The sequence below is a fragment of the Triticum urartu genome, chromosome 2, assembly GCF_003073215.2.
Source record: "Triticum urartu cultivar G1812 chromosome 2, Tu2.1, whole genome shotgun sequence".
Classification (NCBI taxonomy): domain Eukaryota; kingdom Viridiplantae; phylum Streptophyta; class Magnoliopsida; order Poales; family Poaceae; genus Triticum; species Triticum urartu.
The window spans coordinates 593,118,438-593,146,330 of record NC_053023.1 but is presented as its reverse complement, the minus strand read 5'-3'; the positions used below and the strand labels follow the sequence as shown (position 1 = coordinate 593,146,330).

At 47.0% G+C, this 27,893-nt stretch overlaps 1 protein-coding gene across 2 annotated transcripts; it reads right to left on the bottom strand.

The window, feature by feature from the left end:
• Window positions 1–768: 768 nt before the first annotated feature.
• LOC125539017 lies at window positions 769–5,616 on the bottom strand. Of its 2 annotated transcripts, none has more exons than XM_048702374.1 (6): window positions 5,159–5,616; window positions 4,315–4,406; window positions 3,051–3,574; window positions 1,713–2,939; window positions 1,497–1,615; window positions 769–1,398 (listed from the first exon to the last, which is right to left on the bottom strand). In XM_048702374.1, the coding sequence occupies exons 4-6, from the start codon at window positions 2,539–2,541 to the stop codon at window positions 1,000–1,002; spliced, it is 1,347 nt and encodes a 448-aa protein (XP_048558331.1). In that variant the 5' UTR covers window positions 2,542–2,939; window positions 3,051–3,574; window positions 4,315–4,406; window positions 5,159–5,616; the 3' UTR covers window positions 769–999. The 2 variants fall into 2 exon arrangements, with proteins under 2 accessions (XP_048558331.1, XP_048558330.1); XM_048702373.1 differs by having other exon boundaries at window positions 4,315–4,393.
• Between the last annotated feature and the right edge of the window lie 22,277 nt (window positions 5,617–27,893).

Here is a 27,893-nt window from a genome sequence, read left to right as displayed (position 1 = left end):
AAACAAGGACACTGTGCGCGCTGGCACCCGCCTGGTCTCGATCGTCATGGCTCACGTCATTGGAACCACGCAAGGTTTGCCCGGCCTCGATTTCTCCGCCCCTCGCGAGCCAGCCTGGTGAGCCGCTCCCGAGGAGGTCTTGTGTCGTCCGCCTCATGAGGCTTGGCCCCTCGCGAGGGTCTTGAATGCTTGTTGGTGAAGATGGGACGTACGGGACCGTTTGCAGAGCCACACCGTGGGCCGCATGCAGGCAAGTCTGGGGACCCCCGTTCTCAGAACGCCAACATCGAACTCCTCAAACCCTAGATGAGATCCCTTCAAGAACTCAACACCACCATGCATGAGCCCCACGGTGGGTGCCAACTGTCATGGAATTGTCATGGCAGATGTTCTAGTGTGAGGACTTAGTCATGAGGCCAACGCATCTATGTGGTAGCTTGAGAGGGGTTGAGCGGAATTAAGAGACGCAACACAAGACAAGGGTTTAGACAGCTCCGAGCCCCGGGAAACATCATCCGGTAATAACCCTATATGTTGTTTGTGGCTAGGTCTCATTATCATCACGAGGGAGTCGCCGCATAAGCCGGCTCTCCTCTTAGTTGTGTCTAGCCCTAGCCTTTATTTTTTGTCTCCCTCTTGGGGTGTCGTGCCCCTCCTTATATATGTTGAAGGAGCGGGTACATCAGGCAACGTGGAGAACTAAATAGTCTATTCAATGGGAAGTAATGCCCCCATAGAAATATCAAATATTCAAATATATTAGGCAAATATCACACAAGACCCAATTGGCATAGCATTATAAATTATGAGCTCAACAGTTCACACATAAAAATGAAGTTCTTTAATTCCTAGAATCTTATTGGGAAGACTTCTCTCACAAATCAAAAAGGGAAATTCCACACGGACGCACACACAAACAGTTTGACTCAATGACATAAAGATATGAGATAAAAAAAGTACTTAAGAAAAGACACCCGTGCATTTGGGCCTCCTCAATTATCAATAGTCATTCTCCTCATCTGAATGCATCTCCTCATCATCATCAAACTCCTCTTCTTCAGACTCGAATTCTTCTTCTTCATAAAGTTGTCTTAGTCTCACACTTCTACGTGGCTCGAGCAGTTCATTGCCTCCCATCGCTTCTCCAATGCCACTCCCTGGCATCCCTGTACTATCCATCTCGTCCTCATCATCATCCCTATAGACGACTTCTACATAATCATCTCCGCCCTCAAAAACAAAACCTTGAGCTTCGGTAGTTTCAGCGGACAAGAGGACATCAATGATCTTCTTCTCCTTGATCATTTGTTTCTTGGCCATCATTCTAGAGTTGAATTGTATGAACACAAGAGAGTTTAGACGTTCTGTAGTTAGCCTATTTCTTTTCTTAGTATGAATCTGCAACGGGAAAAAACATAAGGATTAAGAACATGGGATGTTTTGACATGTGACAGACTACTCTAGCTAGATGTGAGATTAGAGAGTAGGAGACTAACATTTTCGAAGGTACTCCAATTCCTTTCACAGACCGAAGAACTTGAGGTCAATGAGAGGATTCTCACAGCCATCCTTTGTAGAGCTGGTGCTTCAGTTCCATAGAGCCTCCACCAAGATGCTATGAATGAAAGCAGAGAATCAAGTGAACAATGTATTGCATAAATTCTGAATATATATACTAAATAAATTAAACTTTACAAAATAACACCGCATACCTGCATTATAATCAAAATTCCGACAACTCCTCGCAAGCTTCTTTGCAAATGATCCTTCTCTATTCTGGAATCTCTTTAATTCAAAATTGACAGCTTGATCTTGCTTGTCATCATCACCATAATAAAAGGTCTCCACACAGCTAATGAACCCTTCGGTTATTGTCCCATCATCAAAAATATTAGTATCAGCATAGCTATAATATGGATTCAGTAAGTATGCAACCAAGTGCAACGGAGAGTCAAGTCGATCTTTCATCTTTTTCTCAACAATATTAATCACATCTTTGTAACGTGACTCCACATTGCCATAGACTTCCTTGATCTCTTTCTTTGCCTTCACTATTTCTCCATAGACAAAACCCATAGATGGTTTGACATCCCCATCAACCAAACAAAGGACTTTTACCAAAGGCTCAAAGACATTCAGGCAAAGCTTCAAATCTTTCCAAAAGGCCATGCTCATCATGGTAGCTGTTGCTACCTTTCCCTTTTTTGATTTAATTTCTCGTAGTTTGTGCCATCTACCATCGACCACCATCTTCCTCAGTTGATCCTTTTTGTCTAGAAGGCTTTCCAAAGTTAGATAAGCAGAAGCAAACCTAGTGACCCCTGGCCTTATGATCTCTTTCCCTGAAGAGAAGTGCCTCACGCAGTCCAAGCTCCGTGTGTGACCATAGACAAAGATAGTGAATGCTTTTGCTTTTTCAAGTACCTTACTAAACCTTGGAAGATCGCCAATTCCTTGCAACATCAAGTTAATGGTGTGCGTCGCACGAGAGCTCCAAAACATGTTCGGCCGCTTCTCCACCAACATCTTCTTTGCCCCCATGTTATTAGAAGCATTATCATTCACTACTTAGACCACATTTTCAGGACCTACTTCTTCAATTGCTTCATCCACTAACTGGAAGATGACTTCACTTGTGTGCGATACAGCCGACATCTCACTCGACCTTATAAAACTAGAACCATCAGCACTGTTTGTGCACAAGTTCATTATGCTTCTCCTCTTCCTATCTGACCAAGCATCAGTCATAATGGAGCAGCCATTCTTCATCTTTTCAGCATCACGTTCTTGCAGCAAACTCTTCACTCTTGCATGTTCCTCACTTAGCAAAGTCTCTCGAAGGTCATGTTTAGATGGTGGCTCAAATCCAGGGCCAAACCTCCCAATGGCTTCACACATTAACTTGAAATCATCGTTGTCACAAGCATTGAATGGTATAGCTACAAATGCAATACAAACAAAATTAGTAAGTGAGAAGGCAACCAATGGTCAAACATTACAAAGAAGTAAACTATAAATGGCAGTGTGGGTAAAAATAAATATTTAATTACCATGATTGTACACCCATCTAGCCACATACTGTTGCACTTCATGTGTCCTCTTTTCCAAAAGTTCCTTGTTTATCTTCTCTTGATGCAAGGCTTCAGCTTGAGTCAATTTAGGATCAATAAGCCATGCCCACTTGTCAATAGGACCTAACTTGTGTGGCTCCGCTCTTCCGATATGAGAAGCCTCTACATCTCCAATGCGAGAAATGTTCACACTTTGTCTAAGCTCTTGCTCACGGGCAGTCTTTTCCCTCCTCTTATTAGATGCATCCTCAAGAGATTTCTTGCACCTGTCTTTAGCTTCCTGGGAGCTTTTCTTGCATTTGACCACAGCATTACCAATATGAGCCACATGCTGTTTGTGACGATAAACACCTCCCGTGCTCACATGGTTACAGAACATACACTTCACTTTATCCTTGTTGGAAGCATCAGCTAGACTCCCATACTCCCATCCCACACCATCTGACTTTCTCTTAAGGACATTCTCTTCCTGCGATGCCGGTGTTGCATTTGTGTCGGACATCCTACAAATAATCAAATACACAACAAGTAATAGCTCAGTAATTCGCATCGCTGATTCTAAAAAAATGGACCAGATCTACCAAAGTCTAGACCACATGTAGGCATAAATGCAGAGAATAATCAAAGCAAGAACACAATAAAGTTTATTTGTACATGTATGCGTATGTCCAGATCCTAGAATTGAAGCAATATAAATTATTAAATTATAATATCATAATATATGCAGAGCGATATAAAGTAGGCAAGAAGCTGTATATAGACAAATTCCAAGAAACTTTCTGCCGTGAAGTAAACAGATAATACAAAAACTACCATGGAGGAAACCAAAAAGAACATATTTTTTGCATTGCAACTTACAAGCTAATAAATGTGTAGCATTCGGAAATTATTTTGTCTTGCAATGCTTCATACCGATCCAGAAGCAATTCCCTTTTTATGCCAACTGAACAACCCCTCTGATATAGTAATTTGAAGTATGATGTGAAATAACCTCATATCTGTATATTCAAGATTAACAGCAGCCACACTCACGCATATGACCCTATTTTTAGACTAGTGTAATAGTAGCAGCTACTGTGACCGTCCTATTTTGGCATCTTGCAACAGAATATGATCCTTCTTCTGCTCTAGTGCTAGTACTGTCCAGTATCACATCTGGGCATCATGCCACATATATAACTTAATTAACTGAGACAATCATAGAACGAACGTCATTAACATCAATAGTGCCTAGCCTGATTACCTTCAGACAAGTCGATACTTCCGTTGCTTCTCCAGATGCTAGATATGACTAGCCCTCTTTAACCTCCTCGTAGTATGAGCTGTCAAGAACAACTGCATCAGGGAGTTATAATTACTTACAGTCATGTCTTATTCCATTAGAAGTGTTCAGTACAGAAAAATTCATATGTTCAGTGTGTAGGGTAGTCAGGCCATCTGTTGCGGCGGCCAACAGCAGTAGGCGCAGGTCAGGCAGAGGGAGCACTGCACACTGCCGAGCCGGCTGCCAACGAGCATGGGCATGCCGGCGTGCTGCGTTAGACTAGGCAAGACCAGGGGCATTGAGCCAGGCCAGGCGCAGCTTTGACCTCGAGCCTGAGCAAAGTTCTTTCTCCCACAATATTGTTTATGCCCAAATACTAATTACTTCTTATTTGTTAAATCTTGTATATGCGTGAGCAAATTCATCCATAACAGCATCAAGGTATGTACAAATCAGTTGCAGAACGAACAAAATAACTATCATTTATTTGTTTGACTAGACTATGGTACTCCTACGTGAATTTCTGGTGCTTCTATGACATTTAAATTGTGAGATCTTTGCAAAATGAAATAAAACTGAGTGGCAGCCCCTGAGTTGCAATCCTAGATTCTCCACTGGAGGGATGGATCAAACTACACCCAATTAGTAATCTAGATAAATCAATATCAATACAGAAACTACAGATCAAGTAATTCCATGTGAAGGATAGAGCAGCAATTAGCAAACTACTAGCAATCCAGGGGACGGTAGAGGCAGCACACAGGCACATAGTACACTGTACACAAGAACAGAGGGGATTGACAAAATCGATTTGGCAGCTCACCTACAGCACGGAAGAAGGCGGGACCTCAGATGGCTGCGTGGGATGGCGGGGATGAAGAAGTCATGGCTGCGTGGTGACTGGTGAGAGGATGAGGTGAATCTCTTCGTCTTGGCAGCCGGAGGACGAAGCAACGACGGAATAGATCGAGCCGCCGCCACCCCTTTCGTGTGTGTATATATATATATATGCAAAGCCTACCCTAATCTCTCCTTTCCTTCAGCCAGCAAACTTCCCGCAATCTTCTCCATTTTCTAGCGATCTTCTCGCTCCTTCCCGTCCATGCTTGCAACCTCTCCCGCTCCATCTCCGGTCCGCCTTGCTCTGCCTTGCACCGCCTCCTCGCCGCTTTTCTCCGCTCCATCACGCCTAGGCGCACGCCTGGATCCGCCTAAGCGATGGGCCCGCCTAGAGCACCGATCAGGCCCAAGGCTACGCGGTGGGCTGTCGCCGAGCGCTGAGGCGCGCCGAGGCATACGCTTAATAACGCTTTTTTCAACCTTCGGCGGGTTACATGTAGAGTCCAACTCGGATTAAGACTTAAATTATTCTGACTTCTTTTCATGGGCTTCTTAACATCTTGGGCTTCTTAACGTCTCCGGCTTATTAACCCCAGGCGACTCTGTCTGCCGGGTTATGATTATCTCTCGGGTTATGACTGTCTGCCAGGTTATCATCTGGCTTAACATCTGTCGGGTTATCATTTGACTTAACATCTGTCGGGTTACCATCTGACTTAACATCTGTCGAGTTATCATCTGACTTAACTGTCTGCCTTTACTCTCTGCCGGTTTACCATCTAGTTTATCATCTGACTTAACTGTCTATCTTAACTGTCTGTCGGTTTACCATCCGCCGGTTTACCAAGTCCCAGCCGGGTTATGACTCCGGCCGGGTCAATACCGCAGGGTATATCCCCGACAAGTAGCATCCTTGAGCTCCTGCTCGACTTCGATCACCCTCTCCTCATACCGGCGGCAGGTGGTTTGCTTGGCCTTCAAATCTGCAGCCGCTTCACTCACCCTCGCCTGCTCTTGTACTTCCGACAGGGGGTCCTTGAGGGTCTCAACCTCGGCCGCACTACCTGCAAGTCATTTACACAAGAAAGTGTGTTAGCTTAAACTCCGCACTCGAATATAATTTCAGGCGTACAAATACGTACCTTGCGCCTCATCGATCTGCTTGTTAATAAGGGCGGGGTCATCATCAGCCAACTTCAGCTTCCGTTTGAGCTCGGAAACCTCAGCGGCTGGGCGGTCGCCGCCAACAGTGAAGCATGTACATTCAATAGATACGTATGTCACCTTCTGCGATATTCATTCGATCCTATGTTCGGTTTTTTCTTCCAAAATCAAACATAGTCTCAGGGGCTACTATCTGTATACAGGCACAAGTTTTTTCATATAAAAGGTGTCTTACATCGCATACCTCAAAGCCTGTCAGTAAGCTGGTAAAGGCTCCATTCAGCCCGCTATTGGCAGACTGAATTTTCTCAACCACCGAACCCATCACGGTACGGTGCTCCTCCATGACGGAAGCATGTCGAAGTGCTTCCGTTAGGGTGCCTGGCGCCTCCGGATTAATGGAGGTTGTCGGTGGAGTCGGCGCTCCCCCCTCCTTCAAAGGGGGTTGCCCGCTCGATTTCAGAGCCGCACGGGTCTTCGGAATGGTGTTCGACTGGGGGCTAGATTGCTCATGGCCCCCGTCGTCAGTCTCCATAGGGGTTGGTTCCCCCATGTTCTCGGCAGCCGAGGTGTTACCCTCTGGCTCCATATGGACGGTCTCCCGCACCTCTCCATGGCCTGGAGAGGCTTTTCGGGACAATACTTCGGTGTCGTCCATAGTGTTTGGTGGGGAGGATCGCGGAGGTGTCTCGCTCTTCACCATCCCTGGCTCTAGTGAATTCCCTGAAGACGATGATTGGGGAAGATCGCATGTCAGACTGTGCCACATAAGACAAATATATTAGAACTACAATCATAAAGACTAGACATGCGTGTAGTGTCCTTGGGCACTTACGATGCGGATAGGGGCTTCGACCTGGGGCGCCATTCGGGGAGGGCTTCGGCGTCTGAATCCAAACCATCCGAGAGGGTTATTTTCTCCCTCTTGAACGCCTCCACCCCTCGGTCTGTAGAGGCCACCCTTTTCTTCTTCCTTCCCTTAGGGGGAGAATTGCTCTCTTCTTTGTCCTCCTCTTCGTCTTCATCGCCCTCATGGGAGGAGAGAGCTTCGGTATCTCCGGACATGATGTTCGAAATACCTTTACGGCGGAGACCACCTTTGGCCTCCTTGCTCTTCTTCTTGGCCTTCTTCTCCGGCGCCTGATAAGGCATCGGAACCAGCATCCTCATTAACAGAGGAGTGGCTGGGTTTTCAGGTAGCGGTGCCGGGCAGCTGATCCGCTCTGCCTTCGCTATCCAGCCCTGAATAAGGAATAGGCGCCTCAGTATATCCTTTGACTTATGAAACTATGTTCGAAGGTGAGAAGCTTACCTCAGTAACTGGATGTGTGCAGTCGAGACCAATGTCTTCGATCTTCTCCGGCCACGACTTCTGGGCTTTAAAAAGAAGCTTCCAGATCTCTTCGTGTGTTGTACCGAAAAAGCGCTGCAGGGTCCGAGGGCCTGATACGTCTCCAACGTATCTATAATTTTTGATTGCTCCATGCTATATTATCTACTGTTTTGGGCAATATTGGGCTTTATTTTCCACTTTTATATTATTTTTGGGACTAACCTATTAACCGGAGGCCCAGCCCAGATTTGCTGTTTTATGCCTATTTTAGTGTTTTGAAGAAAAGGAATATCAGACGGAGTTGAAACGGAACAAAATCAACTGGAGAAGTTATTTTTGGAAGGAAACACACCTGATGGACTTGGACCCCACGTCAAGGAAGGAACGAGATGCTCACGAGGGTGGGGGCGCCCCCCTGTCTCGTGGGGCCCTCGTGGCTCCCCTGACGTGCTTCTTCTGCCTATATAACTCCATATACCCTAAAACTTCCAGAACGAAAGATAGACCGGGAGTTCCGCCGCCAGAAGCCTCCGTAGCCACCAAAAGTCAATCGGGACCCTGTTCCGGCACCCTGCTGGAGGGGGGAACCCTCACCGGTGGCCATCTTCATCATCCCGGTGCTCTCCATGACGAGGAGGGAGTAGTTCTCCCTTGGGGCTGAGGGTATGTACCAGTAGCTATGTGTTTGATCTCTCTCTCGTGTTCTTGATTTGGCACGATCTTAATGTATCGCGAGCTTTGCTATTATAGTTGGATCTTATGCTTCTCCTCCCCCTCTTCTCTCTTGTAATGAATTGAGTTTCCCCTTTGAAGTAATCTTATCGAATTGAGTCTTTAAAGATTTGAGAACACTTGATGTATGTCTTGTCGTGGATATCTGTGGTGACAATGGGATACCGCGTGCCACTTGATGTATGTTAAGGTGATCAACTTGCGGTTTTCGTGACATTGGGAACCTATGCATAGGGGTTGGCACACGTTTTCGTCGTGATTCTCCGGTAGAACTTTGGGGCACTCTATGAGGTCCTTTGTGTTGGTTGAATAGATGAATTTGAGATTGTGTGATGCATATCGTATAATCATACCCACGGATACTTGAGGTGACATTGGAGTATCTAGGTGACATTAGGGTTTTGGTTGATTTGTGTCTTAAGGTGTTATTCTAGTACGAACTCTAGGGCTGTTTGTGACACTTATAGGAATAGCCCAACGGATTGATTGGAAAGAATAACTTTGAGGTGGTTTCGTACCCTACCATAATCTCTTCGTTCGTTCTCCGCTATTAGTGACTTTGGAGTGACTCTTTGTTGCATGTTGAGGGATAGTTATGTGATCCAATTATGTTAGTATTGTTAAGGGAACTTGCACTAGTGAAAGTATGAACCCTAGGCGTTATTTCCTATCATTGCAATACCGTTTACGCTCACTTTTATCACTTGCTACCTTGCTGTATTTATTATTTCAGATTACAAATACCTTTATCTACTATCCATATACCACTTGTTTCACCATCTCTTCGCCGAACTAGTGCACCTATACAATTTACCATTGTATTGGGTGTGTTGGGGACACAAGAGACTCTTTGTTATTTGGTTGCAGGGTTGCTTGAGAGAGACCATCTTCATCCTACACCTCCTACGGATTGATAAATCTTAGGTCATCCACTTGAGGGAAATTTGCTACTGTCCTACAAACCTCTGCACTTGGAGGCCCAACAACGTCTACAAGAAGAAGGTTGTGTAGTAGACATCAAGCTCTTTTCTGGCACCGTTGCCGGGGAGGTTAGCGCTTGAAGGTATATCTTTAGATCTTGCAATCGATTCTTTTAGTTTCTTGTTTTATCACTAGTTTAATTTATAAAAGAAAACTATAAAAAATGGAATTAAGTTTGTCTCATACGCTTCACCTTTTTAATATCTTTCGTGAGTATGATGGAAAGGATAATTGTGCTTAAGTGCTAGAAGAAGAAATCTATAAAATGTTTGGCACTAAATATTTGAATGATGAGCATGATTGCAATGTTGTTAGTATGAATTCCTTGAATATCTATGATGCTAATGATATGCAAAGCCACAAGCTTGGGGAATCTACGTTTGATGAAGATGATATTTTTTGTCCCCCAAGTTTTGATGAGCAAATTTATTATCATGATAGCATGCCTCCTATTTATGATGATTATGTTGATGAAAGTGGATTTGGAGAGGTCATGACTTTATTTTGTGATGAATCCACTATTTCAGAAGAGGTTCCAATTGATTATGAGAACAAAGTTGCTATCTATGATGATTATTGTGATGACTTGTATGCTATAAAGAATAATGATATCGATGAAAATTGTCGTCATGATTTTAGTTTTCAATTGGATTATTCCTCACATGATAATTATTTTGTTGAGTTTGCTCTCACTATTATTCATGAGAAGAATTTTGCTTATGTGGAGAGTAGTAAATTTTCTATGCTTGTAGATCATGAAAAGAATGCTTTAGGTGCTGGTTATATTGTTGAATTCATTCATGATGCTACTGAAAATTATTATGAGGGAGGAACATATGCTTGTAGGAATTGCAATAATATCAAGTTTCCTCTCTATGTGCTTAAAGTTTTGAAGTTATGCTTGTTTTGCCTTCCTATGCTAGTTGATTGTTGTTCCCATAAGTTGTTTGCTCACAAAATCCCTATGCATAGGAAGTATGTTAGACTTAAATGTGCTAGTCGTATTCTTCATGATGCTCTCTTTATGTTTCAATTCTTATCCTTTATGTGAGCATCATTGAAATCATCATGCCTAGCTAGGGGCGTTAAACGATAGCGCTTGTTGGGAGGCAACCCAATTTTATTTTTATTCCTCCTTTTTGTCCCTGTTTAATAATAAATAATTCATCTAGCCTCTGTTTAGATGTGGTTTTATGATTTTAATTAGTGTTTGTGCCAAGTAGAACCTTTGGGAAGACTTTGGGAAAGTCTTGTTGATCATGCTGTAAAAAACAGAAACTTTAGCGCTCACGAGAATTGCTGCCATTTTTATTTGGAGAGTGCTATTTAGTTAATTCTTTTTGGAGATGATTAATAGATAAATTCCTCAGGTCCAGAAATTTATTTTAGAATTTTATGAGTTCCATAAGTATACGTTTGATCCAGATTACTACAGACTGTTCTGTTTTTGACAGATTCTGTTTTTCATGTGTTGTTTACTTATTTTGATGAATCTATGGCTAGTAAAAGAGTTTATAAACCATAGATAAGTTGGAATACAGTAGGATTAACACCAATATAAATAAAGAATGAGTTCATTACAGTACCTTGAAATGGTGATTTATTTTCTTATACTAACGGAGCTTATGAGTTTTCTGTTAAGTTTTGTGTTGTGAAGTTTTCAAGTTTTGGGTAAGGATTCAATGGACTATGGAATAAGGAGTGAAAAGAGCCTAAGCTTGGGGATTCCCAAGGCACCCCAAGGTAATATTCAAGGACAACCAAGAGCCTAAGCTTGGGGATGCCCCGGAAGGCATCCCCTCTTTCGTCTTCGTTCATCGGTAACTTTACTTGGAGCTATATTTTTATTCGCCACATGATATGTGTTTTGCTTGGAGCGTCAATTTATTTTTTTAGGATTTGCTTTCTTTTATTTAGAACAATGTTTTGCATCTTTTATTTCAATAAAAGTGGCATTAATAGTCTTTACTATGCCTATGTTACAAGTATACATGTTGCTGTTTGAAAACAGAAAGTTTACTGCTGTTGCAATAATTCCCTAGAAAAGTCAGAATGTGATAAAATTTTGAAACCTTTTGCATATTAAGCTCTGATAAATTTATTGAAGTGGGAATTTTATTTCATAATTTTTGGAGCTAGGGAAGTATGGATGTTGCAGCATTCTTTACAGACTATCCTGTTTAGGCAGATTGCTATTATGTTTGCATTGTTTGCATATGTTTGCTTCTTTAATGATTCTATTTGAGAATAGGACTATTAAATATGCAGAGGCATTTAGTATGCAATGTTGAATAATAATTTTAGTGATTTTATACAGTAGAGTATGATAAGGTTTTGGCAATGGTTTATACTAACTTACCTCACGAGTCCTTGTGGAGTTTTGTGTGGATGAACTTTTGAGATTTAGGGAGACCGTGATATGAGAGGAATTAAGGAGACACAAAAGCTCAAGCTTGGGGATGCCCAAGGCACCCCAAGATAATATTTCAAGAAGTCTCAAGCATCTAAGCTTGGGGATGCCCCGGTTGGCATCCCACCTTTCTTCTTCAACAACTATCAGTTAGTATCGGTTGATCCTAAGTTTTTGCTTCTTCACATGATGTTTGCTATTCTTAGAATGTCATTTTCTTTTGCTTTGCTTGCTGTTTGAATAGAATAACAAGATATGAAATTATTAAATGTTAGAGAGTCTTCACATAGTTGCATCATTATTCAACTACTCATTGATCTTCACTTATATCTTTCGGAGTAGTTTGTCGTTTGCTCTAGTGCTTCACTTATATCTTTTTAGAGTATGGTGGTGGTATTAAAGAAATAGATGAACTCTCATGCTTCACTTAGATTATTTTGAGAGTCTTAAATAGCATGGTAATTTGCTTAAAATCCTAATATGCTAGCTATACAAGAAGAATAATAAAATTCTCTTATGAGTGTGTTGAATACTATGAGAAGTTTGATACTTGATAATTGTTTTGAGATATGGAGATGGTGATATTAGAGTCATGCTAGTTGAGTAGTTGTGAATTTGAGAGATACTTGTGTTGAAATTTGTGATTCCCATAGCATGCACGTATGGTGAACCGTTATGTGACGAAGTCGGAGCATGATTTATTTGTTGATTGTCTTCCTTATGAGTGGTGGTCGGGGACGAGCAATGGTCTTTTCCTACCAATCTATCCCCCTAGGAGCATGCGCGTAATACTTTGCTTTGATAACTTCTAGATTTTTGCAATAAGTATATGAGTTCTTTATGACTAATGTTGAATCCATGGATTATACACACTCTCACCCTTCCACCTTTGCTAGCCTCTCTAGTACCACGCAACTTTCGCCGGTACCATAAACCCACCATATACCTTCCTCAAAACAGCCACCATACCTACCTATTATGGCATTTCCATAGCCATTCCGAGATATATTGCCATGCAACTTTCCACCGTTCCGTTTATTATGACACACTCCATCATTGTCATATTGCTTAGCATGATCATGTAGTTGACATAGTATTTGTGGCAAAGCCACCGTTCATAATTCTTTCATACTTGTCACTCTTGATTCATTGCATATCCCGGTACACCGCCGGAGGCATCCATATAGAGTCATACTTTGTTCTAGTATCGATTTGTATCATTGAGTTGTAAATAAATAGAAGTGTGATGATCATCATTCAATAGAGCATTGTCCCAATAAAAAAAGAGAAAGGCCAAATAAAAAAAGAAGAAAGGCCAAATAAAAAAAAGAAGAAAGTCCAAATAAAAAATAAAATAAAAAGGGGCAATGCTACTATCCTTTTTTCCACACTTGTGCTTCAAAGTAGCACCATGATATAGCGAGCCTCATATATTGTGCTTCAAAGTAGCACCATGTTCTTCATAGTAGAGAGTCTCTTGTTTTGTCACTTTCATATACTAGTGGGAATCTTTCATTATAGAACTTGGCTTGTATATTCCAATGATGGGCTTCCTAAAAATGCCCTAGGTCTTCATGAGCAAGCAAGTTGGATGCACACCCACTAGTTTCTTTTGTTGAGCTTTCATACATTTATAGCTCTAGTGCATCCGTTGCATGGCAATCCCTACTCACTCACATTGATATCTATTGATAGGCATCTCCATAGCCCGTTGATACGCCTAGTTGATGTGAGACTATCTTCTCCCTTTTTGTCTTCTCCACAACCACCATTCTATTCCACCTACAGTGATATATCTATGGCTCACGCTCATGTATTGCGTGAAGATTGAAAAAGTTTGAGAACATCAAAAGTATGAAACAATTGCTTGGCTTGTCATCGGGGTTGTGCATGATTTAAATATTTTGTGTGGTGAAGATGGAGCATAGCTAGACTATATGATTTTGTAGGGATAACTTTCTTTGGCCATGTTATTTTGAGAAGACATGATTGCTTTATTAGTATGCTTGAAGTATTATTATTTTTATGTCAATATGAACTTTTGTCTTGAATCTTTCGGATCTGAATATTCATATCACAAGTAAGAAGAATTATATTGAAATTATGCCAACTAGCATTCCACATCAAAAATTATCTTTTTTATCATTTACCTACTCGAGGACGAGCAGGAATTAAGCTTGGGGATGCTTGATACGTCTCCAACGTATCTATAATTTTTGATTGCTCCATGCTATATTATCTACTATTTTGGGCAATATCGGGCTTTATTTTCCACTTTTATATTATTTTTGGGACTAACCTATTAACCAGAGGCCCAGCCCATATTTGCTGTTTTATGCCTATTTCAGTGTTTTGAAGAAAAGGAATATCAGACTGAGTCGAAACGGAACGAAATCAACTGGAGAAGTTATTTTTGGAAGGAAACACACCTGATGGACTTGGACCCCACATCAAGGAAGGAACGAGGTGCTCACGAGGGTGGGGGGCGCCCCCTAGGGCGCGCCCCCTGTCTCGTGGGGCCCTCGTGGCTCCCCTGACGTGCTTCTTCTGCCTATATAACTCCATATACCCTAAAACTTCCAGAACGAAAGATAGATCGGGAGTTCCGCCGCCAAAAGCCTCCGTAGCCACCAAAAGTCAATCGGGACCCTATTCCGGCACCCTACCGGAGGGGGGAACCCTCACCGGTGGCCATCTTCATCATCCCGGTGCTCTCCATGACGAGGAGGGAGTAGTTCTCCCTCGGGGCTGAGGGTATGTACCAGTAGCTATGTGTTTGATCTCTCTCTCTCTCTCTCGTGTTCTTGATTTGGCACGATCTTAATGTATCGCGAGCTTTGCTATTATAGTTGGATCTTATGCTTCTCCTCCCCCTCTTCTCTCTTGTAATGAATTGAGTTTCCCCTTTGAAGTAATCTTATCGAATTGAGTCTTTAAAGATTTGAGAACACTTGATGTATGTCTTGTCGTGGATATCTGTGGTGACAATGGGATATCGCGTGCCACTTGATGTATGTTAAGGTGATCAACTTGCGGTTTTCGTGACATTGGGAACCTATGCATAGGGGTTGGCACACGTTTTCGTCGTGATTCTCCGGTAGAACTTTGGGGCACTCTATGAGGTCCTTTGTGTTGGTTGAATAGATGAATTTGAGATTGTGTGATGCATATCGTATAATCATACCCACGGATACTTGAGGTGACATTGGAGTATCTAGGTGACATTAGGGTTTTGGTTTATTTGTGTCTTAAGGTGTTATTCTAGTACGAACTCTAGGGCTGTTTGTGACACTTACAGGAATAGCCCAACGGATTGATTGGAAAGAATAACTTTGAGGTGGTTTCGTACCCTACCATAATCTCTTCGTTCGTTCTCCGCTATTAGTGACTTTGGAGTGACTCTTTGTTGGAGGGATAGTTATGTGATCCAATTATGTTAGTATTGTTGAGGGAACTTACACTAGCGAAACTATGAACCCTAGGCCTTGTTTACCATCATTGCAATACCGTTTACGCTCACTTTTATCACTTGCTACCTTGCTGTATTTATTATTTCAGATTACAAAAACTATTATCTACCATCCATATTGCACTTGTATCACCATCTCTTCGCCGAACTAGTGCACCTATACAATTTACCATTGTATTGGGTGTGTTGGGGACACAAGAGACTCTTTGTTATTTGGTTGCAGGGTTGCTTGAGAGAGACCACCTTCATCCTACGCCTCCTACGGATTGATAAATCTTAGGTCATCCACTTGAGGGAAATTTGCTACTGTCCTACAAACCTCTGCACATGGAGGCCCAACAACGTCTACAAGAAGAAGGTTGTGTAGTAGACATCAGGGCCATCCATATTAAACTACCACATGCGGAGAGGTCGGCGTTGGCTTGGGAGGATCGGGCGGAAGAGCATCACCTGAATCACATCGGTGAGACTGGTGTGCTTCTTTATCATACTTTTGATGAGTTTTTGCAGCGTCATCACTTCGTCGGTAGACCCCCAGTCTAGACCCTTGTTGGTCCAAGATGTGAGCCACATAGGGGGCCCAGATCTAAATTCAGGAGCGGCCTCCCATTTGGTACCGCGGGGCTCGGTGATATAGAACCATTCCTGCTGCCACACCTTCACGGTCTCCACAAAGGCTCCTTTGGGCCAAGTGCTGTTGGGAAGTTTGCTCACCATGGCGCCGCCGCAGTCGGCGTGCTGCCCGTCAACCACCTTCGGCTTCACGTTGAAGACTTTGAGCCACATGCCGAAATGGGGTGGAATGCGGAGGAGCGCCTCACACACGACGATGAACGCCGAGATGTGAAGGAAGGAGTTTGGGGCTAGATCGTGGAAATCTACCCGTAATAAAACATGAGGCCACGAACAAAGGCGTGGAGTGGAAACCCTAGGCCGCGGAGGAAGTGAGGGATAAACACGACTCTCTCGCCGGGCTCCGGAGTGGGGATGATTTGCTCTTTGACCGGGAGTCTGTGTGCAATTTCCGCGTTTAAGTACTTCACCTCTTGGAGTTCCCTAATGTCCTTCTCCTTGACGGAGGAGGCCACCCACTTGCCCCGAGAGCCGGATCCGTACATGGTTGCAAGGATTGGGTGGTGGGGAAGTTTGAGGCTTGGGCGCTGGAGCTCGAGGACGGGAAGGCTGAGGAAGGAAGAAGGCGTGGGGTAAAGGATGGATCTTTATCTGCTTATATAGGCAGTGAATATCAAGTGCCCCCACTAGCCTTAAAACTCGCATATTCCCAAGCAGTCATGCGAACGGTACAGTTGGATTACCCAAGCCCGTATTGATGAAAATCCCATAATAAGGGGGCACGATCTCTGTTTTGATAGGACGTGTCAATGGAGGCCATGCATCGAAACACAAAGCGGGAGGCCAAAAACGGTTAGAAATAATAAAAAGGCCAGGCGTAATGTTTCACCGAAAAAGCTGTCAGTAGATATGCCTTATTAAACATTATACCCTTGTGGTTTAGGGTTGTAACTATTATGCGGAGCCGAATATAGATATTTTGTTCAGAAGACTGCTTTCTATGCGGAGAAGGAACCCGCCTTGCAATGCCGAAGACAATCAACGAGCCGAATACATCGTCATTGAAGACTGTCGGTGTCAAAACCGGCGGATATCGGGTAGGGGGTCCCGAACTATGCGTCTAGGCTGGATGGTAACAGGAGGCAGGGGACACGATGTTTTACCCAGGTTCGGGCCCTCTTGATGGAGGTAAAACCCTACGTCCTGCTTGATTGATATTGATAATATGGGTAGTACAAGAGTAGATCTACCACGAGATCAGAGAGGCTAAACCCTAGGAGCTAGCCTATGGTATGATTGTATGTTATGGTTGTTGTCCTACGGACTAAAACCCTTCGGTTTATATAGACACTGGAGAGGGTTAGGGTTACACAAGGTCGGTTACAAAGGAGGAAATATCTCATATCCGTATTGCCTAGCTTGCCTTCCACGCCAAGTAGAGTCCCACCCGGACACGAGACGAAGTCTTCAATCTTGCATCTTCATAGTCTAACAGTCCGGCCAATGGAGATAGTCCGGCTGTCTGGAGACCCCCTAATCCAGGACTCCCTTAGTAGCCCCTGAACTAGGCTTCAATGACGATGAGTCCGGCGTGAAGTATTGTCTTCGGCATTGCAAGGCGGGTTCCTTCTCCGAATACATCACAGAAGAATTTGAATACGAGGATAGTGTCCGACCCTGCAAAATAAGTTCCACATTCCACCGTAGAGAGAATAATATTTTCGTAGATCTAATTTGCTGGCTTGTCTTGGCAGCATGACGTTACGTCATGGCTCAGTGATTATTCGAACCGTTTCTTTTAACCAGCCCCGCACATAACGCGAGGCAGTTTTTCAACACGTCTTGTCAAAGCAGAGATTGTGTCCCCTTATTGCGGGATTCTCATCAATACGGGCGTGGGTAACCCAACCACGCCATCAATTGCGGCGCTTGGGGGATAAGAGAGTTTTACCAAGCAAGTGGGGATGCTTAGCTTCGTCCGCCCATATAACGGGACAAGGATTCACCTTTCTATCCACGCCTTCTTCCTCCCATGCCCATCCGTTTTCGCACACTCGAGCTCTAGCGCCCAAGTCCGCACTTCCCACCTCGACCTTCAATCATGTCCGGAGCGGGAGGCAAGTGGATGGTCTCCTCCATCACGGAGGGGACATCAAGAAACTGAGGAGAGCCGGATACCTGCCCGACAACATCGCGCACCGGCTCCCAGATGAGGGGCAGCTCATCCCCACCCCCAGGCCCCATGAGAGGGTAGTATTCCTCACCCATTTCCTCCGTGGACTGGGATTCCCTCTCCATCCCTTCGTCCGGGGGCTCATGTTTTATTACGGACTGGATTTCCACGATCTAGTCCTGAACTTCATCCTCAACATCTCGGCGTTTATCGTCGTGTGCGAGGCCTTCCTCCGCATCAAGCCCCACTTCGGCTTATGGCTGAAGACCTTTAATGTCAAGCCGAAGGTGGTGGGCGGCCACCAGGCGGAGTGCGGAGGCGCCATGGTGGGCAAGATGCCCAACGTAACATGGCTCGAGGGCTCCTTTGTGGAAACCATAAAGGGGTGGCAATCGGGGTGGTTCTATATCACCGAGCCACGCGACCCTGCATGGGCAGCAGCCCCCGAGTTCCGATCTGGCATCCCCACGCGGCTCACCTCCTGGAAAGAGAAGGGCCTGTCCTGGGGTAATTCTAAAGAGCTGACTGGACTCCAAACATGTATTCAAAACATATTGGACAAGAAGCTCAAGCTTGTCAACATAGTCCAAGTTATGCTCATCCGCCGGATACTCCCGTGCCAACAACGGGAGTTCAACTTGTGGGAGTTCAATCCGGCACAGCACCGAACTCTGAACAGGCTCTTCGACACTACTCATGAAGACGCCTGGAGGGTGCTGTTCAAAAGCGCCGAGGTCCCCCCTATTACTGAGGATCGCGGATTCAGTGCGAAGCGCCAAGCCAGTGCGGTAAGCTGCTTTACCTTTCACAGGATACTTATTTTATATAGATTGACTCTGTGCGGGATCTAAACTCCCGTACCTTTGTCAGGACTGGCAAAAGATGGCCGGACAGATCGACTGTCCGGATCCCTTGCCCGAAGGCCCCGCAGACGCTCTTCTGGCGAAGATGTTGACTCCGGCCCCTTATACCGTGCCGGAGAAGACCAAGAAGGCCAAGGGAAGTCGAAAGAGTTCCCGACGCCAGGCATCGTCGGACTCACCATCCGATGACTCTGCGGCGCACTCTTCCCCCGAAGACGAGGAAGAAGAAGAAGAAGAAGATGCTCCCCCACCGACTGGGGGAGACATGAAAAGGAAGGCCGCCCCAACCAGGGAGGCCAGAGGGTCCAAGAAGGGAAGGACTCTCCTTCCGGACGGTTCCACCGCCGCTGACGAAGGCGAAGTCGAGTGGTTGCCCAGGGTCAAGCCCCCGGGGAGATCGTAAGTATTCGGATACCAGAGTAACTCATAGGATTCCTTCATTGCATTGCTTTCCCTAACGCCGAACGCAATTATGCAGGCCGCCACGAGCCAATATCGAGGTATCATCGGACGGCTCCTTGGGCTCGTCGGACATGGATAGCGATCCAGTTCCGACCGCCATCTCCCCTCATCCTGCCGACGACGCCGAAGTGTTGTCTCAAGAGGCACCGGATCGAGGGGAGACAGTCCCGGAGGCGCCTCAAGGAAACCTTCGGGACTCCGGGAGCCGAGGGGACGGGGCCCCTGAGAGCTCCGAGTTCGGCCCTCAGCCGAACACCGTGCCGGACCCTCTAGCGGTTCCGGGCTCGGGCAGGCGGCCTCCTTCTAAGAGGGGCAATATGCCTGTGCTGGTGACCTCTGTCCATCCAGAGGCGCCGGACAATCTGCTAGAAGCGCTTCGCAGTGCTTCCATCGACGAGGAGCACCGCACTATCATGAGTGCGGTGATCCAGAAGGTTCAGTCCGCCAAGAGCGGATTGACTGAAGCCTGTGCCAGCCTTCTAACAGGCTTCGAGGTAAGTGTTTTAAAATGTAGTAGAAATATTACCGCATAGACAGTAGCCCCTGATGCTCTGTTCGGTGTTCACAAAGAAAAGCCGAACAGAGGATCAAATAATATCGCAGGAGTCTAATATAAGTATGTCAATATGCGTATGCAGGCTTCGCTGCTGGCGTCCGCCGCACTGACTGCAGAGGTTGCCGTACTGAAGCAAGCCCTCGAGGGGTCCCGGAAAGAGCTTGGCCTTGCCAAGAGGCAGCTCGAGGAGAACAAGGGTAAGTAATACCCTGTCTATGGATGTGTATATATATAAAAGGACGTGATTGCAAAATGGCAGGATCATTGTATGTTTGCCAGGGGCCATGACCGAGGTGGCGACCCTGAAGCAAGCGCTAACCGAGGCCGAAGATAAAGCGGCCCAGGAGCGCACCGAGCGAGAGAAGCACGAGGCTCGGGTGGGTGAGGTGCAGCAAGAGCTCCAGGCTCTCGTGACGAAGCACGAGGTGTTGGAGCTTGACTCGAAGACGCGAGAGTCTGAGCTTGCCGCGGCCCTTGAGAGCGCAAAGAGTGCCAAGGTCGAGGCCCAAAAGGCCCTCCAAGAGATCGACGCGATGAAGAAGATAGTGGCGGGTAAGGCTTTCTATATGCAAAGCAAGCATGCAAAAGTAAATTACCGATTACTTACCCGGATCCGGAGCTCTTCAGGAGCATTCGCAGATTTGCCCCGCAGTGTGTCCGATGCCGCACAATTTTACCAGGCCGAGGACAGAAGCTCGACGGAGAAGCTGTTCTGGTCTCAGTATGCTGAGGCCGAACATCCGGTGCCAATGAGCGACCAGCTGAAGCAGATGGTCGAGCTACATAAGGCGGCCGATCAGGCCATGAAGAGCTTTATAGTCCGGCTGTGGCCTGGCGACGCCCTTCCGAACAGCTTCTTCGGCCTGGTGAGGCGGCTTGTGGATGCCTGCCCGCGGCTGGAGGTCGTCAAGCGATCTGTCTGCATTGAGGGTGCACGCCGGGCTTTCACCCGTGTGAAATTGCAGTGGGTCAAGCTAGACGCCGCGAAGCTGATCAAGGAGGGGCTGCCGGAGGGCAAGGAGCACCGCCACCCCGAGATGTACTACGAGGGTGTTCTGCCGGGTGCCCGTCTCATCGCGGATGAGTGCTCAAAAGATGTAATATTTGAATGAGACTTGCTCGTGTGATCCTGTATGATGAAAACTTGTTTCATATGCCTTATGCAACGCTTGTGTGAATTTAAAATATTACCTTCTGTTTGGCCGTTTATCCAATCTGAGAGATGGCTAGTCCTCGGCTTCTGCCCCCATGCCATGCGTGCTGGGGTGTTCGGGATAAACCTGAGCACTCTTGTTCCCATGTTTGGGTCCTTCGAGGGAGGTGCTCAGCACAACGAACAAGGCAACCGGACTAATAATGCTTTGTCACTCTCACTTAGCCATAGAATTCTATAATTTTAAATTTCGGCGAAGCCCCTAGAATTCGGAAGGCCGAATTCGGGGCACGATACACGCCTGTAAGCTGGACAGGGCCGGCCCCTCGCCCTAAGCGGCATAAGTCTTTAGGGACTAAAAAAACCTCGCCGAACAGTGACCAATCTCTCGCCTTATCATGACAGTCAGTTTTAGCTTTCTCTACTAAGGTGCTAATCCCGGCAGAACCGAGGCACAATCGCAGTAGTTCTCCTAGCGCTACCTTAGCCGATAGAGCGGAACGTAAGGTACCAAAACATAGGAGCCGGGCAAACCCAACATTTGACCAAAGACATGATTCGGAGCTGATGCATATAATGCTATAAGTTCGGGGTGCCGCACTTGTGAAAGTGTTCAGACTTTTCACACCGCATTGTGGGGTACGTAAGCCCCTGGTGTATTGGTCGTACCATAGTGTACAGTTGCAAGGCGTCATTAATGAACACACACACACACACACACACACACACACATATATATATATATAACAAGAATGCAATAATAGTCGTAATGTCATGCATTATTTATTAAAAAATTGCGTTAAAGCAGAGTGATACAGATAGTGCGATAAGCAAAGAGTAGGACTATGTCCCTTCCAAGGGCAAGCTGAGGAATGATATTAAATGGAATATTTCACTCGTTACTGTAATCAACCTGGGAATTCCGTGATATAGCGTAGGTGTCTGCCTCCTTGGTTGCTGCATCATGTGTTCGACAATAGTGCTGCCGGACAGTGTTTCCAGAGATTAAGGTCCCGAAAGAGAAATAAAAATAACCAAACGGGGAAGCCCCTAGTGTGGTTTAGGCCGCGTCTTGGGGCGTGCCGTAGTTGTGCCCCCCTCCCCACCTGTGCCCATGGTATTTTTAATGCATAATTATGTACGCGCGACACGAGTTTCGCCGCTGGGCTGGGATTGGGGTGGCTGTCGTATTGCTACGCGAGCTCAGATCGCACCAGGCGGTCTATTTGCCGATTGCCCCGCGCTTGAAGGTGTCCGGGCTGTGAAGCGTCGAACTGATTGATTGCCTTGAGAGGATGCTTTGCGTTTCTGCTGCGAGGGCTGCGGTGTTCTCCTCTGTTCAGAGAGAGCGTTCTGTGTTTCCATTGACTGTAATAACTTCGCGAGGTCCTGGCATCTTGAGCTTGAGGTATGCATAATGCGGTACCGCATTGAATCTAGCAAATGCAGTTCGCCCGAGCAGCGCGTGATAACCACTGCGAAACGGGACTATATTGAAGATTAACTCTTCGCTTCGGAAGTTATCCGGGGATCCGAAGACCACTTCCCGTGTGATTGAGCCTGTGCAATGGGCCTCTACACCTGGAATGACGCCCTTAAAGGTCGTTTTTGTGGGTTTGATCCTTGAGGGGTCTATACCCATTTTGCGCACTGTGTCCTGATAAAGCAGGTTCAGGCTGCTGCCGCCGTCCATAAGGACTCGAGTGAGGTGAAATCCGTCGATGATTGGGTCTAGGAGCAGTGCGGCAAATCCGCCATGACGGATACTAGTGGGGTGGTCCCTGCGATCGAAGGTGATCGGACAGGAGGACCAAGGGTTGAACTTTGGGGCGACTGGCTCCAACGCATATACGTCCCTGAGCACACGCTTCCGCTCCCTCTTGGGGATGTGGGTTGCGTATATCATGTTCACAGTCTGCACTTGCGGGGGAAACCTCTTCTGTCCTCCAGTGTGCGGCTGCCGGGGCTCCTCCTCCTCATCGCTATGCGGCCCCTTGTCCTTGTTTTCGGCAATTAACTTGCCGGCCTGCTTGAACACCCAACAATCCCTATTGGTGTGATTGGCTGGCTTGTCTGGGGTGCCATGTATTTGACACGAGCGATCAAGTATACGGTCCAAGCTGGACGGACCCGGCATACTTTGTTTGAATGGCTTTTTCCGCTGAACGGGTTTAGAGCCTTTGAATCCGGCATTGACTGCCATATCCTTAGTATTTTCGCTGTTAATGCGGCGCTTATGCTTGTTGCGAGGTGAGCTGCTATTGCCGTCCTTGGTATCTGAGGTACCATGGTTCTTTGATATGTTATTACTGCGAGCCAGCCAGCTGTCTTCTCCCGCACAAAAGCGGGTCATGAGAGTCGTGAGGGCTGCCATAGACTTCGGCTTTTCCTGACCAAGGTGCCGGGCTAGCCACTCATCTCGGATGTTGTGCTTGAAAGCCACTAAGGCCTCCGCATCCGGACAGTCGACGATTTTATTTTTCTTTGTAAGGAACCGAGTCCAGAATTGCCTAGCCGATTCTTCTGGCTGCTGAATTATGTGGCTCAAATCATCGGCATCTGGTGGTCGCACATAAGTGCCCTGAAAGTTGTCGAGGAATGCGGCTTCCAGATCTTCCCAACAGCTAATGGAGTCCGCTAGCAAGCTATTAAGCCAATGCCGCGTTGGTCCTTTGAGCTTTAATGGGAGGTATTTGATGGCGTGTAAGTCATCACCGTGGGCCATGTGGATGTGGAGGAGGAAGTCCTCAATCCATACTGCGGGATCTGTTGTGCCGTCATATGATTCAATATTTATAGGTTTGAAACCTTCTGGGAATTGATGTTCCATTACTTCGTCTGTGAAGCATAAGGGGTGTGCGGCGCCTCTGTATTGGGCTATATCGCGACGCAGCTCGAATGGGTCTTGCCCGCTGTGTTCGGCCTGGCCGGATTTGCTTTTACTGTATCCGGCGTGACGTTTGTTGTCTCGCAGAGTGGTGCGCCCTCGTGATCCGTAGATCGATCTTGAATGCTTTGCCTTGTCCTCCAATATGTCTCACAGGTCTGGCGTATCTCCCCATGCCTTTTTATTTGAATGGCGTTGGGGTGGAGGCTGAGCTTTTGGCTGGAATGCCTCTCTATCACGGCCACGAGGTGGTCGATCAGCCGTATCATACGCTTCTTCGTCCAGTCGGGGTAGTAACCTATGCCTTGGGTAACTCTTGGAGGGGCGCTCGAGGTTATATTCCTCGGTCGCAAGGACTTCAGTCCATTTGTCAGCTAGCAGATCTTGATCAGCTTGAAGCTGCTGCTGCTTTTCTTCAGGCTATTTGTCGTGGCCATAAGTCGGCGCTTGAAGCGCTCTTGTTCGACAGGATCCTCTGGGACGGCGAATTCATCGTCACCGAGGCTTGCCTCGTCTTCGGAGGGGGGATGTAATTGTCATCCTCCTCCTCTCCATCTGCCGCTCTCTCAGGAGAGCTGGCTCCTCCATCCTCCTGCTCTAAATCTTGCTGGAGAGGTTTGTTGTTTTCTTTGGCACTATCCGGAGTGTTATTATCTCCTGTGCCGGTATCACCACTTTTGCTTTGGCGGGGCTTAGAGCGGCGTCGCTGACGTCGGTGTTTGGGTTGCCTCTTGGAGGGGTCATCCTCCGCTATCCCATCGCCATTGCCTTCTTTGGGTGTATCCACCATGTATATGTCATATGACGAGGTGGCATTCCAGTGCCCTACAGGTGCTGGTTCATGTTCGTCTCCTACATCGTCGTCCATACTGTCGATGTCTTCAGAGTCGAAGTCGAGCATGTCGGTTAAATCATCGATAGTGGCTACGAAGTGGGTGGTGGGTGGGCGTCTAATTTCTTTGTCATCCGCATCCCAATCCTGTTGGCCATAATCCGACCAGGGCTCTCCTGACAAAGAGAGAGACCTTAGTGAATTCAGAATGTCGCCGAAGGGCGAGTGCTGAAAGATATCCACGGCGGTGAATTCCATGATCGGCGCCCAATCGGATTCGATTGGCAGGGGCGCGGATGGTTCGGAGTCCGGAAAAGAGTCCGGCACCTCGGAGTCACGGGCTGCGCAGAGGTTTAGGCTAGTGTTCGGCTCGATTGCCGTTGAGACTGCAGCCCCTGAGGCGGTGTCTAACCACCCGTCCTTGACTAGCGTAGTTGGCTCCGAGCTAAGGGTCGGAGCTGATGCGGGCGCAGCCTCTGGGGTACTGTTCGGCGGCAGAGCTAGGTCATACCCATCGCGATAGTGCGGCGCGCTCGGCTGTGGCTCGAATCCGTCGAAGATCAAGTCTCTGCGGATGTCGGCCATGTAGTTCAAACTTCCAAATCTGACCTGATGGCCAGGGGCGTAGCTTTCAATCTGCTCTAGATGGCCAAGCGAATTAGCCCGCAGTGCAAAGTCGCTGAATACGAAGATCTGTCCGGAGAGAAAAGTCTCACCCTGGACCGCATCGCTATCGATGATAGTAGGAGCCATCAAGCCTAACGGCGACGACACAGAGGAACACTCAATGAAAGCACCAATGTCGGTGTCAAAACCGGCGGATCTCGGGTAGGGGGTCCCAAACTGTGCGTCTAGGCCGGATGGTAATAGGAGGCAGGGGACACGATGTTTTACCCAGGTTCGGGCCCTCTTGATGGAGGTAAAACCCTACGTCCTGCTTGATTGATATTGATAATATGGGTATTGCAAGAGTAGATCTACCACGAGATCAGAGAGGCTAAACCCTAGGAGCTAGCCTATGGTATGATCGTATGTTATGGTTGTTGTCCTACGGACTAAAACCCTTCGGTTTATATAGACACCGGAGAGGGTTAGGGTTACACAAGGTCGGTTACAAAGGAGGAAATATCTCATATCCGTATTGCCTAGCTTGCCTTCCACGCCAAGTAGAGTCCCACCCGGACACGAGACGAAGTCTTCAATCTTGCATCTTCATAGTCTAACAGTCCGGCCAATGGAGATAGTTCGGCTGTCCGGAGACCCCCTAATCCAGGACTCCCTCAAAGACTAGTTCAGGGTCTACTGAGGGAGTCCTGGACTAAGGGGTCCTCGGGTGTCCGAGCTATCTGATATGGGCCGGACTGATGGGCCACGTGGATACAAGGCAGAAGACCTTCCCCTGTGTCCGGATGGGACTCTCCTTTGCGTGGGTGGCAAGCCTAGCGTCTGGATGTATAATTTCCTTTCTCTGTAAACCGACTCTATACAACCCTAGGCCCCTCAGTGTTTATATAAACCGGAGGGTTCTGGTCCATAGGGGCGATCAGAATTCACATAGGCTAGACATCTAGGGTTTAGCCCTTACGATCTCAAGGTAGATCAACTCTTGCAACCCCCATACTCATCGAATACAATCAAGAAGGACATAGGGTTTTACCTCCATTAAGAGGGCCCGAAGCTGGGTAAACATCGTGTCTCCCCTGTCTCCTCTTACCTTTGATCCTCAGACGCACAGTTCGGGACCCCCTACCCAAGATCGGCCGGTTTTGACACCGACACCCGTCCACACCGCCCTCAGCCCTCCCCCTCCATTGCCTCCCACTACTGCCGCCGTCGCTGATGACGCTGCAGGGCGGAGCTCCTATGGTGAGGCGGCGGCGCTGTCCTTGGCCGGGGCAGCGGCGTCCATCTCCCTCCTCCAACGGCAGTGTGCAGCGGGTTGGCGGTGGCCAGGAGATCTCTGGCGGTCGTTGGAAGATGAGATTTTGGCTACGATGAGATCTGATCTGGGCCCGAGGGGTTTAGATTGAGATCCACTGCGGCTGCGCCTCATCTCGACAACGGCAAGAGGAGATCCCCCTTGGGTAATCTTTGCGACACGAGGACATCTAGGTCTCTTGGCCCGGGCATGGTGGTGGTGGCTGCCTTCTCCACCGGAGGCGGTTGGCCAGGCTGGTAGCGTCGGATCTTGGATCCCACTATTAGCACCGGCGGAGAGTTGGGGAGACATAGTCGCCGGTGAAAACCGAGCCGACTCCAGTCATGGTGGGCGATGGCGGCGTCTACGTCGTTACCTTGATGAAGGCATCGTCAAGCAACTATCGTCAACCTGCTCGTGCCGCTCCGGGAGGCATCTTAAGATCACCGGATCGGACAATGGCGGTGCTGCGGTGTCGTGTTCCCTATTGGGGCGTCGTTTGTGGGGCGGCGTGATACGTCTCCAATGTATCTATAATTTTTGATTGCTCCATGCTATATTATCTACTGTTTTGGACATTATTGGGCTTTATTATCCACTTTTATATTATTTTTGGGACTAACCTATTAACCAGAGGCCCAGCCCAGAATTGTTGTTTTTTGCCTGTTTTAGGGTTTCAAAGAAAAGGAATATCAAATGGAGTCCAAACGGAATGAAACCTTCGGGAACGTGATTTTCTCACCGAATACAACTCAGGAGACTTGGACCCTACGTCAAGGCACGTAACAGGAGGCCACGAGGTAGGGGGCGCGCCCTACCCTACCAGGCGCGCCCCCACCCTCGTGGGCCCCCTGTTGCTCCACCGACGTACTTCTTCCTCCTATATATACCCACGTACCCCCAAATGATCAGATACGGAGCCAAAACCCTAATTCCACCGCCGTAACTTTCTGTATCCACGAGATCCCATCTTGGGGCCTGTTCCGGAGCTCCGCCGGAGGGGGCATCGATCACGGAGGGCTTCTACATCAACACCATAGCCTCTCCGATGAAGTGTGAGTAGTTTACTTCAGACCTACGGGTCCATAGTTAGTAGCTAGATGGCTTCTTCTCTCTTTTTGGATCTCAATACAATGTTCTCCCCCTCTCTTGTGGAGATCTATTCGATGTAATCTTCTTTTTGCGGTGTGTTTGTTGAGACCGATGAATTGT